This window comes from Podarcis muralis, chromosome 4 (assembly GCF_964188315.1).
Source record: "Podarcis muralis chromosome 4, rPodMur119.hap1.1, whole genome shotgun sequence".
In the NCBI taxonomy this organism is placed as follows: Eukaryota; Metazoa; Chordata; class Lepidosauria; order Squamata; family Lacertidae; genus Podarcis; species Podarcis muralis.
The window spans coordinates 97,437,296-97,453,849 of record NC_135658.1 but is presented as its reverse complement, the minus strand read 5'-3'; the positions used below and the strand labels follow the sequence as shown (position 1 = coordinate 97,453,849).

At 43.7% G+C, this 16,554-nt stretch overlaps 1 protein-coding gene across 6 annotated transcripts in view; it reads right to left on the bottom strand.

Annotated features, from left to right (window-relative positions):
- Positions 1 to 16,554, bottom strand: part of TBC1D4 (TBC1 domain family member 4) — a 102,612-nt gene that overhangs the window by 57,099 nt on the left and 28,959 nt on the right. For all 6 annotated transcript variants that reach the window (XR_013392694.1, XM_077927771.1, XM_077927768.1 and 3 more), the window contains exon 2: positions 2,775 to 3,371. Coding sequence is in view for 5 of the 6 variants with exons in the window: in XM_077927771.1 (XP_077783897.1) it covers positions 2,775 to 3,371 (597 nt within the window). In the remaining variant the exon portion in view is untranslated. The remainder of the gene's footprint in view (positions 1 to 2,774; positions 3,372 to 16,554) is intronic.

The following is a 16,554-nucleotide window of genomic DNA, read 5'->3' as shown; positions in this document are numbered from 1 at the left end:
CCGGGCTCACTTCTGTAAGGCACTGCACTGTTTCGTAATAAAAACAAGGAGCCTTGCTGCATCTGAAGATTGTGAACTGATGGCACATGTTTTTGTAGACTACAGTCTGCAACGTTAAGTGTAATTTTTAATTTTAAAATCTCTTAACAGATCTGCCTGCCAAAAATAGTTGCCAGGGCTGTTTAATATCTCTGTGTTTGTACACGTGCAGATATAGATATGTAAAAATATTGTTTCATTAAAAGAACAATGAAAGGCTACAGCCCTAAACATAAACTGGGGGGGAAGTCACATTGGAAATTTGTTTCTGAGTAAATATGAACAGGGCTATACTGTAAACAAAGCTGTGTTTGTTTTATAGGTACCGCCTTAACTTCCATCATGGAACTCAAAGCTGTGTCATTCGAGTTCCCTGACAGTCTCCCATCCGTGCACTAAACAGATCCAGACCTGCTTAACTTCTGCAAAGTTCCTGCACCAGATACTGGCAACAACTGCATCAAAACCTAAAGGGTAATCTACCTGGCCAGCAGAAAATTTAATAGTCCTGTGGAAAAAGAATAGTTTTACCCTGCCTGCTAAACTTAGTAGTGATGGCACAGCCTTTAAGGCCTCTACAGGAAAGGTATACAGAGGTGTGGCATCACCACAGACTGTAAAAGATAATGTTGTATTATTAGGAAATGAAAACTATACATAGCTAACTGTGCGTTCAACAATGAGCGCCTGGCAAGCTGTTGGGTGACTGAACTCTCCCCAATGCAGTGTAGCAATGCTTAGAACTGGCATGACAGCCTTATCTTGGCTCCTGCATTTTTGGGTTATTTTAGGTTATTTTAGGCATAAATTCTAAGGCAGATAGGACATTTGCTTGTTCAGGATTTGCTTTGGGAATGCAACATACACACACACACACACACACACACACACACAATAGGTATTCGATTGCCATGGTACATTATCTTGCATTACCTTTCAGCTCTGTTCAAATGCACAATTGCAGTAGCTTAACTATGGCTTGGTGCAATGTCCAAGCTATAAACTATGGTTGATTACTGGCCAGCAAATCAGACTGAGAAAAATACGTTCTGAAGTAGGTTAGCAAACCGTAGTTTGGCATGATGTCTGACTTGAGAAACCATTGTTATATTCACTGTTCTGCTGCAGAATGGAGACAAGTGCACAGGGAGACAAATAACATAAAATGAAAGCAGAAGAACTCTTAACATAGCATTGACCACTAATCAGAAGTTGGGAACCTTGTCTTTCAACCTATTGCACAATTTCAGCCTCTTATTCTGTTCGCCTTATGACTGAAAACCATGGTTGTACCACTAAACACTGATGTTAAGATTCATTTTGTTTTACTGAGGAAGCTTTAGGTGCAAACACAATTTTGATAAGAGTGCTTATTGTCTGAGAGCAAGTTCACGCTGCAGCTTGCAAGAAGTTTAGAGCAGCTATCGCTGGTGCTTCGCGACCAACAGTACCTCTCCAACTCTGATGCGTTGACTGGGAGTCTGTTTGGACTAATAAGGGATCTGTGTAAGGATCTTCCCCTGCTAACTTGTGTTGTTCAGTCCTCTCCCCCATGCTTTTCAACATCTACATGCAGCTGCTGGGAGAGATCATCAGGGGGTTTGGGCTGGGTGTCCATCAATATGCAGATGATACCCAGCTCTACCTCTCTTTCAAATCAGAACCAGTGAAGACGGTGAAGGTCCTGTGTGAGTGTCTGGATGCAGTTGGAGGATGGATGGCGGCTAACTGATTGAGGTTGAATCCTGACAATAGAGAAGTACTGTTTTAGGGGGACAGGATGCGGGCGGGTGTGGAGGACTCCCTGGTCCTGAATGGGGTAACTGTGCCCCTGAAGAACCAGGTGCACAGCCTGGGAGTCATTCTGGACTCACACCTGTCTATGGAGGCGCAGGTCAATTCTGTGTCCAGGGCAGCTGTTTATCAGCTCCATTTGGTATGCAGTCTGTGACCCTACCTGCCCGCGGACTGTCTCGCCAGAGTGGTACATGCTTTAGTTATCTCTCGCTTGGACTACTGCAATGAGCACTATGTGGGGCTACCTTTGAAGGTGACCCGGAAACTGCAACTAATCCAGAATGCGGCAGCTAGACTGGTGACTGGGAGTGGCCGCCGAGACCATATAACACCAGTCTTGAAAGACCTACATTGGCTCCCAGTACGTTTCTGAGCACAATTCAAAGTGTTGGTGCTGACCTTTAAAGCCCTAAATGGCCTCGGTCCAGTATATCTGAAGGAGCATCTCCAACCCCATAGTTCTGCCCAGACACTGAGGTCCAGTGTCGAGCGCTTTCTGGCGGTTCCCTCGCTGCGAGAAGCCAAGTTACAGGGAACCAGGCAGAGGGCCTTCTCGGTAGTGGCACCCGCCCTGTGGAACGCCCTCCCACCAGATGCCAAAGAGAAAAATAACTACCAGACTTTTAGAGGACACCTGAAGGCAGCCCTGTTTAGGGAAGCTTTTAATGTTTAATAGGTTATTGTATTTTAGTGTTCTGTTGGAAGCCGCCTAGAGTGGCTGGGGAAACCCCGCCAGATGGGCGGGGTATAAATAATAAATTATTATTATTGTTGTTATTGTTGTTAGTGATCAGATTCCAAGCATGTTTGTACAAAAGGACTCCAGCTTAAAGATATGAAGTAAAGATACAATAGTACGTGAATTTGTCTACCTCAATCCATTCCCATTCACTCCACCCTCCTGGCTGCGAATATTCTGGATTACACACAGGGCATACCTGAAACAGCATTGTCCTGTTCTTTTCGGAGTCAGAAGGCTGGACGTGGCTAGGGGCACTTGCGTGACGTCTCCGGGATTGTGTTTTCAAACTATTGTCATGAACCTTCCTTTGCATGACACCCGTAACACTGCTGCACCGGGATCGGAACTCCTGCTGCTCATCAAACCCTGAATCCTCCAAAATGCGCTCGGGGAAAGAGACGCGGGAGCTGGCCAAGCTGGCCAGGTTGGGCTGGCTTCCAACTATGAACATCCCGGGGCTACCACCGTTTAGGCCGTCCACCTCCTCAAACGGACTATCCAAGGGAGAAGAGGGAAGCTCCCCATCGCACTCCATAAGATCCGTGATCGATTCCGCATTCTTCTGCTCGCTCAAGAGCTTCAGGCGCTGACGCTCGTGCAGGTTGAACTTCTCGATGCAGTCGTCAATCAGGCTGGAAGGCGCCTTTTTGTGTGCCACCGTCACTTTGCCACAGTACAGAACCTCAAATTTTTGAGAGTTGTAGAAGGCATCTTCGCTGTCTTTGTTAGGCTTGGCGTCCTCTTTCAGGGCTGCTTTGCAAACCTGTCTTATGCTGCTGATGACATCTGGAACCTTTAGAAAAGGAGAACGAGAAACATCATTAACAAAATGAAAACAGAAAACTTTTTAACAAAAAGAGAGGCGCTTCCTTTAGGAGAAGGGCGCTGTCTCCGGAGTGGAGGTTTGCCTTACGCTTGCCTTGAATGGGCGTCCAGAAAAAGGGATAACCCAGTCCTTACACAGAAGGAAGATCTTATGGAAGATTCAAACAATTACCTATAAAATGACCTGATTACCTGGACTGGAGAGCGTGAGGATTAGGGACTGTAGGCTCTCTCTGTTTCTACATTGATTCTAAATAGAATTCAGATATGCCTCTGTAATTATCAATTGCTCCATGCATTCATGAACAGGACACACTGAAAAATCTAAGCATAACCAAGACAGGGAGTGCATCTCTGTTATCACCTCTCCCCCCACAAAGGCACACACTTCAGTTTGGGCAGGGGACAATGACATCTACTAGAGAAGTATTTGCCAGTACTGCAAGCTTGGAGAAGAGGGTGAAGAGGACAAATTGTCTAACTGTGGTCCATGGACCACTAGAACTCCACAAACTTCATTCTGGTAGTCTGCAGCATGTTTACATTGATTACAGTTGTATTTGACTGCTTCTTTTAGTTCTTATATTACATTTTATTGATTTGCAATTTGAATTCGATGGAATGCAAACTGAAATACAATAAACTACAGTAAAAGAAATGAAAGAAGTAATAAAATATAATTAAAAACCATACAGCACCTTAGCAGACCACATTACAATTGCTACAACAGGCAGAAAAATGCCTAACTGGTTTAAGCAATTCTACCAACACTTCTAATCAAATGTGTTCAAGTCCTAGAATCCTCAGAAACCACATTCTCCATCATGACTATTAAGCATAAAAAGCATCCTTTCTTACGACAGTAGAATTTGTGCAACAATTTCAAATTTCAAAGACTCGAGTATGGATAAGAAATTTGTTCATTATAAAGGCGACTTTCTACTTGAACTTCAACATCAGCTTGATCTCACAGGTTTAGAAAAGATACAACCCAATAGTTCATTTATTTAGTTTGAGCGTTGACCTATCAAAGGAAAATATGGCATGCTCCCATAGTATAAAAGTTATCCATTTGGGGTTTGAATACATACAATTTTTGGAGAATTCAAGCGACCATGGTAGGTGGTGGTGGGAATGGACAAGGGAGGGCAGCCAATTTTCATTTGATGGGAGACGCTTTACAGTAGCACAAAACCACCACTGGATGCAAGCTTATGTTCACCACCATATCCATTTTGGATACGGAAAATGGGAAATGCATAGCAATACAATACTTCAAGTGAAGAAGCCTGTGAATAGTATTAGTTCTGCCACACATCTCACATATAAAAAGCTGAAGCTATTCTGCTAGTAAATTTCCCCCGAAAGATGAAATGCTATACACATAACACACTAGCTGCATGAATATTTTCTTTATGAATTTTTTAGGTAAGCGCTTAAGATTTAGTAAGCTTCTCCTATTCCATATGTAACAAAGTGGTACCTTGTTATTGGCATTTCAGCAGAACAGTGAAGGCATTCTCAAAGTTCTACAGAACTCCAGAAACAGAAAGAGGACTTTATTTAGAAAGACTTTCTTCCTCTGCAAGGAAAAAAAGTCTCTCTTGCTACAGAATTGGCAGCTATTTCACGGCATTTCCTTAGACACTCTGTTCACAGCAACAGTTGCATGGTTTTTCAAGGAACAGTCATTACAGATTCAAAAGCAGAATGTTTCCTGATATTTAAAACACAGGAAGTACATATGCTGTCAAGCATTTAACTATCTACAGGCCCTTTTAGTTGCATTCTTAAAACTATATAATTAAAACTAAACTAAAGGCGTCTGACTCACATAAGCAGTCTAAAGTTTAAGTATTTTGCAGGTATAAACATGGATGGATTGTAAACTATGGGTAATATATTGTATCATGCACACAGATGTTTAAAATTCTCCTTAAATTGTTCACATGTGAGCATCTCTGAAATACATAAACCCAAGTGTTATTACTTTATTTTTGTTTACACTCAAGTAAACACTGGAGAATGGTGCTAACTGATGCAAAGAGCCCTCACTTCGGATTACATGATTTTATAAACATTAACTCCAACTTCAGCTTAAAAGCATTATCCAACCGTGACTCTGCTTCCAAGATCAAAGTGGAAAGTCTGCCATCTACTCATTAAGTGTTATTATATTGATCATAAAGATGCATATAAAGTAGGTAAAGCATATTCTTATTTCTGTGAGCAAGCATAAACAAGCTTTGTATCTAAAGGAGCAGGTTTATTGATTGCTCAAGACTGCAGTTGCCAAGGGATGGATTACTTTGCTCTATGAAGAGACAGGTGCAATTTAGAAGATTTTGAATTCAAAGCTATTGGGGCACCGAGCTTCTTTAGCAGCCTCTATTTATTGAGAGCACAACCTGTAGGAGATAGCAGGCTGGAGAGAGAGAGAGAGAGAGAGAGAGAGAGAGAGAGAGAGAGAGAGAGAGAGAGAGAGAAGCAAAAAATCAATGGTATTGATGCATCAGGTTTGGACCAAATGGATTTTTGGTACGACATCAGCTTTGCTTAGGAGACTGGGGAAGAAAGAGCAAGAAAGATCCATAGATAAAGGCTCTTCCTTTTGCTAGGGCAAACTTGACTGATGATGTAGACATGAGGGGGATCTTTCCACTGGCTTCCCAGCAGTCTCCTTGGCCAAGCTGATCTCAAAAAAGAGGGGCGGTTGCTGGAGGGAGGCGAACCAAGATGCAGGAATTACCGTATTTTTCGCCCCATAGGACGCACTGGCCCATAGGACGCATCAAGTTTTTTTGGGGGGAAATAAAGGGAAAAAAATTTATTTCCCCCCCCAGGCGCTTGTGGGGCCAGCAGCGGGGAGAAGCGCTCTTCTCCCCACAGTCCGCCTTCAGACCAGGTCCGGGGACAGCGGGAAGACGCGCTGCGCCTCCCAGCTGTCCCCGGAGCTTGCGGGGCAGGCAGTGGGGAGAAGCGCTCTTCTCCCCGCCGCCCGCCTTGAGATCAGGTCTGGGGACAGCAGGAAGACGCGCTGCGTCTCCCAACTGTCCCCGGAGCTTGCGGGGCTGGCGGCAGGGTCTCTCCGCCGTCAGCCTCCAAACCACTTCGGGAAACAGCGGGATGGCGGCGTTCCGCCTCCCTCTGTCCCCCGACCTTGTGGGACTGGCGCTGGGGCTCTCCTGAAGCCTGGAGAGCGAGAGGGGTCGGTGCGCACCGACCCCTCTTGCTCTCCAGGCTTCAGTGAAAGCCTGCATTCACCCCATAGGACGCACACACATTTCCCCTTCATTTTTGGAGGGGAAAAAGTGCGTCCTATAGGGCGAAAAATACGGTACAACAGACACATGCAGACCAAATGCAAACTGTGAACACAGAAGCAACGCTCAAACATGGCAGAAGCGTTCTGAACATACATTCATGACCCAGAGCACATACATTCTTGACCTTGTATGTTCAGTGCAGAGAGTGCAAGTTCCATCAATTTATGCCAAATTTCCAATCACATCCATTCCTATTTATAGGGGTTGGGGTGGCGGCAAACAATTATTCTCCATTGGCTCTCCTTAATCTCTCATCAGCTTTAGCTAGAGTAAATCACAATTGTCTTGCTTACAGCATCTTGTGTTGAACCTTCCTCTCCCATTACATGAGCACTGAGGTTTGTCCTGATCTGTGTACAAAACACTCAACAACTTTATTCTGTCAGTCCCTTTTCACACCGGTGTTTCGAAGCAATTTACGTAACAGAACCAGGAACAACAACAGCAAAATACCCCTTAAAACCAAATAAAAAAGAGCAGTGAAAGAGGACCTAAAGTGCTCATCCAAAATATATATATGAAAGGAATGATACACATAAACATGGAAGAAAAAAAGGAGAGAAATATAATCAAACATTAAAAGGGAGGAGAAGGTGGAAAGGGGGCAATATTACAAAACTCTCCTGCAATTTTATTCTAACTTGTCTGCCAACATTACAAGTGAAGCAGATAATATAACTCTTATAGCCAGTCTGGGACTTGTTGCGGCTTTGATGGATTTCCACCCTTCATTCTTCCCATCAAAGGATGGAATCCAGATGGAAATGACTATCAATATGGCATCTTTGTAACTCCAACTGCAATGCTGAAGCACAATACTATGCCAGCCTGAAGGAATGAGATCATTGCAACCAACTAAATCTTGCTGTCCGATACTGCCATAATAACCATCCTCGCATGTATTTCTTGCACCAAAACAAATCCTAGCTTTTTTATTTATTTACTGCACCTGTGACAAGTATTTTCAAGTTTACTTCGGCAACATAAAGCCCCAACTCTCGATGAAGTACTAAACCACTCCAGGATGGACCACATATGACAGCGGCTGAGTACTTAAAAAAAATAAAAAATTCCCTGTGCATACTATTTCAGTGTCAGGGAAAAGGGATTTAGCCTAGCCTTCCTCCTGACATGCTTAATAACCACGTGCAGGGAATTTCTCCAGAGGTAGTTTTATGGGGCGCAGTGTGGTTTTAGTGGGGTGGATATATTGTGGATAATAAGAATAATATTAACTTGCATGTACCGTATTTTTCGCCCTATAGGAAGCACCGGCCCATAGGACGCACCTAGACTTTTTTGGGGGGGGGGGAATAAAGGGGGGGAAATTATGGCTAATTCCCCCGACGCCAGCCCCCAGAACAGGACCCAGAGCGATGCCGAAGCTGCGTGCAGCTTTGGCATCGCTCTGGGAGCTTGTGGGGCTGGGGGCGGGGAAAGCGGAGCTTCCCCCTCCCCCAGCCCCCAGAACGGGACCCAGAGCCATGCCGAAGCTGCGTGCAGCTTTGGCATCGCTCTGGGAGCTTGCGGGGCTGGAGGAGGGGGAAGCCCCCTGCCAGCCTTCTAACCAAGTCGGGGGAGAGCAGGAAAGGCGCGCTGCGCCATCCGCTGTCCCTCGAGTTTGCGGGGCTGGTGACAGGGAGGAGCAGGCTTCTCCCCCCCGCCAGCCTTCTAACCAAGTCGCGCTGCGCCTCCCCGCTGTCCCCCGAGCTTGTGGGGCTGGCGGTGCGGCTCTCCTGAAGCCTGGAGAGCGAGAGGGGTCGGTGCGCACCGACCCCTCTCGCTCTCCAGGCTTCAGCGAAAGCCTGCATTCGCCCCATAGGACGCACACACATTTCCCCTTCATTTTTGGAGGGTAAAAAGTGCGTCCTATAGGGCGAAAAATACGGTAACTCTCCCAGGTGCCTCAGACTGCACCTCCAGGCAAGCAGGCTGTTTTCAAGATATGTCAGAACAGGTGAGCAACATATACTGGGAAGTGAAATATCTCCAGAGCAGGAATCTAGGTCAGAGATAAGAATTGCCATGCCTGTATTTACTCAGTTAAGCTTCAATAAATATCTGGAATCATGTGAAACACACAAACACCCACAAACTCATAACAGCACAAGTATATACAATTACATAAGGATATCACCCCCAACCTCCAGATCTTTCTTGAAGTGTGAATGTTTGTGGCCCAATGTGCAAATGTCCCGTCCCCATGTAGCCTTATCCTGATAAATAGCAAGTTTATCCTTCATCATTAACAAATGAACTACACACCTCTAGCACAGATTCTCTATCAGCCGTTATTCTCCACAAAACCACATTCCAGAATGTCTATGCTGAAAACATTTCTGCTTCTGTTTAGGAGGAAAACAGGCCAGCTTCAGCTTTTGCAATCAATATTACTTCTCATTTTCTGAGCTCTGCATCTATATTTGAAAACTTCATGTTCCACTACCACATCAACACAGACTTCCTCCCTCGTAATGATCTTTCGAAGAGGCTGCTATATTACAACACACAACCCTGAACACCTGCTAGAAACCCATTAAAATTATACTTGTGTTGGCAGCAATTATTGAAGACAAGACGTAAGAAGTAAAGGCAGAAGAACTCCATGCCCAAAATATAACTGAGTGAACAAAGCATAATTCTCATAGCCAACACATTTGCTTCCTTTATGGGCATATAACTTCTTTTGCTTCCACACCAACCCCTGATATTGTCATACTGTTCACTCATTTTTAAAGAGGACTCCACAAAACACAACTGGTGCATTTTAATTCTGAGCCTAAAAGAAGTAAAGGTAGATTTCTTCATCGTAAGTTCAATAAACAAGCAGACCAGAGTTAAGACACACACACAAGCGCTCCAGGCGAGCGCAGTCCCTGGTACAGTTTCCTGTTTATTTCAGCTTTATTTCCGAACCCAGTCCTAGCAATATGAAAACTGCTCTTGAACCGTTGTGCAAAGCATTTCTGTTTACCTAGCAATTTGTGTCTGACGTACTTTAAAACGCTGCCCTCTGCATAACCCAAAGTAGGAATGTGGGCATAGCCGTCTACAGAGTTAGGTCTGCAAGAACTTGTCTTGCACACATTTTAATCAAGGTGATTTTATCTGTGGCTTTGAAAGACTGGCTGTTCTGGCTCGTCTCCAGATTTAAAAAAAAAATACAGGTATGTGCAGTGGAGCTTCAGTTAATGGATACTACAGGAATACAGGTTGTTTCCAGTTCCAAGAGGTTCCTGCCTCCAAAAGGTTTTTCCTGCATAAACCCCCTGGCAGCTCCTGGTGTCCTTCAGTGAACCCCAAATTTTTCCACCAACTGCCGCCTCAAGCAATTCAATTGTGAGATACGGCCACTGACCAATTGAAGAAGGTTTACTAACTATATGGAACAATCACTTCCCAGCTGAAGAATGATCAGGGATCTCATACATTTAAGCCCCACCAGAGCATAACTGAGGCCCATTCAGTTCTACAGAGATGCATTTTCAGGAAAAGTAGAAAAGGTTTTGCAGAGAAACTAGCATGTAGGGACTGGGGATAGTAAGTTCACATTTAAAGACAAACCTAGCAGATTTGCACTTTCCAAAAAAAAATTGTGAACTGAAGCACAGTCACATCTTTATAAATATGCACTTCTCTGAATTTTGCAATGCAGTTCTCCAGTCGCGTAATATGTACGAAAAGGCATATACTTGGGCAGTGCCCTCCAGATGTATGGGACTACAAATCCCATCATCCCCAATCAGTGGTCAAGCTGGCTGGGGGTGATAGGAGTTGTAGTCCACGACAGCCACCACGTCCGGTACCATTGTATGAGTGTACATAAGATTGCATATATTGGTGAAATGTGAAAAATCACAAGAAAATGCATTATATTAGGAAAACAGCATTCTAAAAATGACTCTATTAAGAAAAACAACAAATAATGTGTTCGTCAGGAGAAATTCACACTGAAAGGCACGAGTTTGCATCAGGTTTTTAATTTTTTAAGGCAGATTTCCTGTAGTAATGCTTAGAACTGATTTTAAGATTGAGAAATTGGGAGTGGCTCGGGCAACCCAGTCAGATGGGCAAGGTACAAATAAAAAAAAAATATTAATTTAATATTATTATTAAATTATTAAAGGGACTCCAAGCAGGGCTTGAAGTCAGAAGTGGTACACACTGGGCATGGGTTTATTATCATGGGGAAAATTAGGCCAAGTACTTGCTCTCTGCACTACCTGGATCAGAGATGGGTACTCTCTTCCATTTGCAGGATTGGGCCTGATCCAAAGCCTCACTAAGAACTTTAGTGAACTGAGTGCTCCCAAAGGAACAGGAGGGTCCTTAAGAAAATAAAAAAGATAATTCTGCAAGTGAAAAAATGCATTTTACCAACAGCCCGTGTAGCACTTACAGAAGGTATTATGAAGAAATCATTATCACAGCTGCATGCTGCAATTTAAGTCAGAACCAAACACCACAGCAGAACAGCATCTCTCTCTCTCTCTCTCTCTCTCTCTCTCTCTCTCTCTCTCTCTGTGTGTGTGTGTGTGTGTGTGAGAGAGAGAGAGAGAGAGAGAGAGAGAGAGAGAGAGAGAGAGAGAGACATCTCCATGCTGCAAGGTGTCACTGCTCATCACTTATAAGAACAGGAAACTAGTCAAGACATATTATTAGAGTAAAGGTAAAGGGACCCCTGACCATTAGGTCCAGTTGTGACCGACTCTGGGGTTGCAGCGCTCATCTCGCTTTATTGGCTGAGGGAGCCGGCATACAGCTTCCGGGTCATGTGGCCAGCATGACTAAGCCGCTTCTGGCGAACCAGAGCAGCGCACGGAAACGCCGTTTACCTTCCCACCAGAGCGGTACCTATTTATCTACTTGCACTTCATGCTTTCGAACTGCTAGGTTGGCAGGAGCAGGGACCGAACAACGGGAGCTCACCCCGTCATGGGGATTCGAACCACCGACCTTCTGATCGGCAAGTCCTAGGCTCTGTGTTTAACCCACAGTGCCACCCACGTCCCTTTTATTATTAGAGTAAGACAGAACAAGAGAGACATAAAGCTGCTGTTTTCTGATGCAGCTATACAGTGGCACCTTGGTTCTCAAACGTAATCCGTTCCAGAAGTCCGTTCCAAAACTAAAGCGTTCCAAAACCAAGGTGCACTTTCCCATATAAAGTAATGCAAAATGGATTAATGCATTCCAGACTTTTAAAAACAACCCCTAAAACACCAATTTAATATGAATTTTACTATCTGACGAGACCATTGATCCATAAAATGAAAGCAATAAACAATGGACTGCAGTCACACAATCAATCAATCAGTAGCTGAACTGGGTTCCACACAGTCACAAAAACAACAAGAAGAGCCGCAAAAACAAAAAATAAATAGCAAAGACAGACAGACCTCAGTGTAGCACTCAAAACGGAAGTGTGGCACTCAAAACAGAAGCGTAAGACTCAAAACGGAGCATGTTCAGCTTCTGAAAAAAGTTCGCAAACTGGAACACTTACTTCCAGGTTTGCAGTGTTTGGGTTCCAAGTTGTTTGAGTACCAAGGCGTTTGAGAACCAAGGGACCACTGTACATCCCAAAAGGTCTAATTCAAGCATTAGTGAGCAGTGAATCAGAGGTGTGTGTTTTTCTGCTGCTCATTTTCTCTTGTCAATTATCCTTTGCACATTTATGGAACAGTGAAACCTCCTCCTTTTTGCATCCATGTAACACGTGTTGCGCATTTAATAAGTTAAGGTTTTCAAGCTTTGTGAGGCTTGAAGAGGAAAGAACCTAAATCGGAAGATGGAACTGACTAAAACGACCAGCTCCGACTATTGCTCCGCTGCCTAATACTGTCTGAAAGCAAGAGAACTATTCTGAGTGCCTAATAGGACTCAAGGCTGGAATTTGGCCCATTTTTTTTGGTCCTCTTTGCCACTGAACAAACTGCTTTAGGAACCAAGGCAAGTTTTGAAGGCATTTGCAAAATGGGATTGCAGGTTACTGGGGAAAAACAATGCAAAATCCTACCGCGCATGTCAAAGCTCTTGGGCACGCCTAATGCAACTGTTTGGATCCCAGCCATTACATTTAATCCATCTTGCAAATATACAAAGCACCCAGCTTCATAACTTATGAAGCCAACTTTCAACCAAGTTACTCATACAATTCCCACATCAAGATGATTTGGTTCTTGGCCTCAAATGCCTGCATCCAGCAGGATAATTAATCTGATTTATTGCTCTTCGGAGTCTTAACATTTTCTCCTACTAACAAGAACTGAACTATATAAGGTTAATTAGTTTTCCCATCAACAGCCTTTTAACTTTCATCAATCACTCCCCCCCCCCTTTTTTTTAAGCCACATCACTTCTGGGAAAAGAACTGTAAAAGACAACAATTTCTAGGGCAAAAGGCAATGGAATCCTGACATTTTTGAATGACCAAGCGGAAAACTGACCGTTAAACTCTGAAGGCCAAATATTCCTCAAGTATTTTCTTTGTCAGAACAGAAACCAGGATCTAAGTTTTGTTGCTTGTGCACAACATTTCATAATAACACACCCCACTTCAACACGAGCTGCTGTGCTTAAACAATCACCCAGATTTTGCTTTTGAAACATCCTGCTCTCAACCAGGGCTCTACAAAAAACCAATGACATCTAGTTTCAATTTTATTCAATAGCAATCTGATAGGGTAGAACCGGGGCTTTTTTTCTGACCGGGACTCAGTTTTGGCACCTCTCAGGTCATCATCAAAATGTTTATTCGGCTTTACGCCCATCATAAAACACAACACAACAAAACAAATAAAATAAAACAGCGGACTTGTACAAACCACAAGTAGTACAACACAGTTCACAACTCACAAGGACAGATATTAGCCATTCATAAGAAAAGTTTAAGATTAAGATTAAAAATTTTAGGCACTACACTAAAATCAATATCTGATGTCATTATAGAAAATTCTTATAACTATCAATAATCAGCTAACATTCCATTCCGTCTCTTGTACGAGAGGACGGCTGTTAGGAATTTAGCAACCTGTAGGGTAATATAAGGATCCACATCTTGAAGAACCCAGGCAAGCTGTAGGTCTACTGGTTTGTCAGCCATAGGCTGGATTATGGGGTTTAGTATACTAGCACGGGCTGAACTCTACAAAGGGCAGATAAACATAACATGATGTAGAGATTTAGATGTTTTCATTTCACATGCACACATTGAAGGGACTTGGCCCTTAGTGAATCTATGTCTCAGCACGTTTGTTGGAAAGACATTAAACCTAGCTCTAATGAAGGCATATTGGTGAGACGCGGCCGTAAGCGATGTTAAGTAGGACGGAGCGCGGTAGATAGGGGTTATGCCGAAATTTAGCGGCGAGCAGACTCCACCACCAGCTACGAAATTTTGGAATAGCTCCGCATCATCCAGCCTTTGATTTATACACCTTTTTGCCACATTTAGATCCAGCTTGAGCAATTCCGTGGGCGAGATCTCATAGGACAGCAATTTGGCATGGATTTTTCCTGACCACAAATTCGTGAAGTCATCTCGCCACATGCATTGAATGAGATAGTGGTTCGGGAGTTTATGCCATAGGGATATCCAATAAATCAAAACTCTCCTCCATATAACTAACTCCACTGAGGGGATCTTCATTTCCTCTCAGGTGGGCGCCATTACCATTATAAGAGAACAAGGGTTTGTTCCGGCCCCTCTTTTTTCTAGAAAAATAGCACTTGATAGAACTATTTCCTTAAGCACAGCTTTTTTCCAGTCCTGGTTGGTGCCATTGCTTCTACTGGTGGTAGATATGATATCATGAGTTTTCAACACAAAGTGCTGAATTAATCACAGAGTGATTTCAGCCAAACGGGGATCACACAAATGTATAATTAAATTTACATGGATTACATCACGGAGGCGAATGAAGTCAATTGAGCGAAAGGGAAAGGGAAGATCAAAATGTTCCTTTCCTTAGCAAGGAATATAAAAACACACACCAGTTATTTCTTTCTTTCACACATCGTTACAGCATTAATAATAATAATAATAATAATAATAATAATAATAATAATAATTCTTTATTGTCATTGCCCCCTCTCGGGGACAACGAAATTAACAAGGAATATATTAAACATAAGCAAAATAAGCTGTTAACGCCACCAAAAAAACTTACCAAAAGGATAAATCTAGTAAGTCAGAAAAACGTCAAGCTATAAAAAGACACATCTATTGTCATATACAGTACTTTGTCATCATGAAGTCCTTAAAACGACAATGTCTTCTCCGTAATTCCTGCATTAACAATCTAATACTAAACTTGGCCTTCATTCTGAAGTGTGTTTCAAAGCAGTTTCAAGAGAAACTACTTGAAAACACACTTCAAAGCAGCGTTAGAAACTCAGATATAGAAGCTAATCGCCAAATGGCACCTTAAACTTTGCTTACGGTTGCCACAAAGGAATGTCTAGGTGCCATTGTTGTAATCATGAAATTTATTCTTATTACAGTGGTACCTTGGTTTTCGAACATCTTGGAAGCTGGATGTTTTGGTTTTCAAACACCAAAAACCCAGAAGTAAATGCTTCCATTTTCCAATGTGCCTTGGAAGTCGAATGGCTTTTGCTGCATGTACCTGTTATTTTTTCCAGTTTTCTGCAGGCCGCCCTTTGCACCTCGGTTTTCAAACGTTTCGGAATTCAAACGGTCTTCTGGAACGGATTACGTTCAAAAACCAAGGTACCACTGTATTATTATTATTTTCATTCCTATACCACTTTATATTTTAGGGGGGGGGGATCTCTCCGTGTTTTACAACACATTTAAACATCAAGTAAAACAATCCAGAATAAAACAAATTCAAGCTTCAAGGAAAATATTTCAGATGGAGTCAGTCACAGCCTCTTGACCTCCCTGACAGGGTCATTGTAGGGAGAAACTGAGGAGGGGATGAACCATGTAGTTCTTGGAGGAATTTAAATGCAAAAAAATGAGCTCTTCTGCTTAAGAAAGCTGGAGGGGCCAGCCAGGTAGAGATCTCATTGCAATCTTGGCATCCAGAGATCTCCATGTGGTTGAAACTGGACCAGGCCTAATGCCTGGGGAATTTCTAGCAGTGGCTGAGAGACATCGCCTTTGAAATGCACTTCCAGGAAGTTTCTCTTGAAACCACTAGGAAATGCTCTTCAAAGTGAAGGCTGCACCTATACCTGCCTCCCACCTGATGTCTTATGCGATGTCAAGGATGCGGTATGGAGCCACGGTTGGGAAGAAACAGACTCACAGGTCAAACGGGGACGCCTGCTGGGCCAACTTACGCCTGCGGGTTGTGGCTTCCTCACCCTTGTACAAAAGAGATGCTTTGATAATTATATCCCACCATTTTCAGTAAACGGGACGCGGGTGGCGCTGTGGGTAAAAGCCTCAGCGCCTAGGGCTTGCCGATCGAAAGGTCAGCAGTTTGAATCCCCGCGGCGGGGTGCGCTCCCGCTGCTCGGTCCCAACGCCTGCCAACCTAGCAGTTCGAAAGCACCCCCGGGTGCAAGTAGATAAATAGGGACCGCTTACTGGCGGGAAGGTAAACGGCGTTTCCGTGTGCTGTGCTGGCTCGCCAGATGCAGCTTTGTCACGCTGGCCACGTGACCCGGAAGTGTCTCCGGATAGCGCTAGCCCCCGGCCTCTTAAGTGAGATGGGCGCACAACCCTAGAGTCTGGCAAGACTGGCCCGTACGGGCAGGGGTACCTTTACCTTTACCTTATTTTCAGTAAAGCTTAAGAGCTTATTAGTACCTTTCCTTAAGGTCACTCCAATGTCAGTGCTGAGGAGCCGC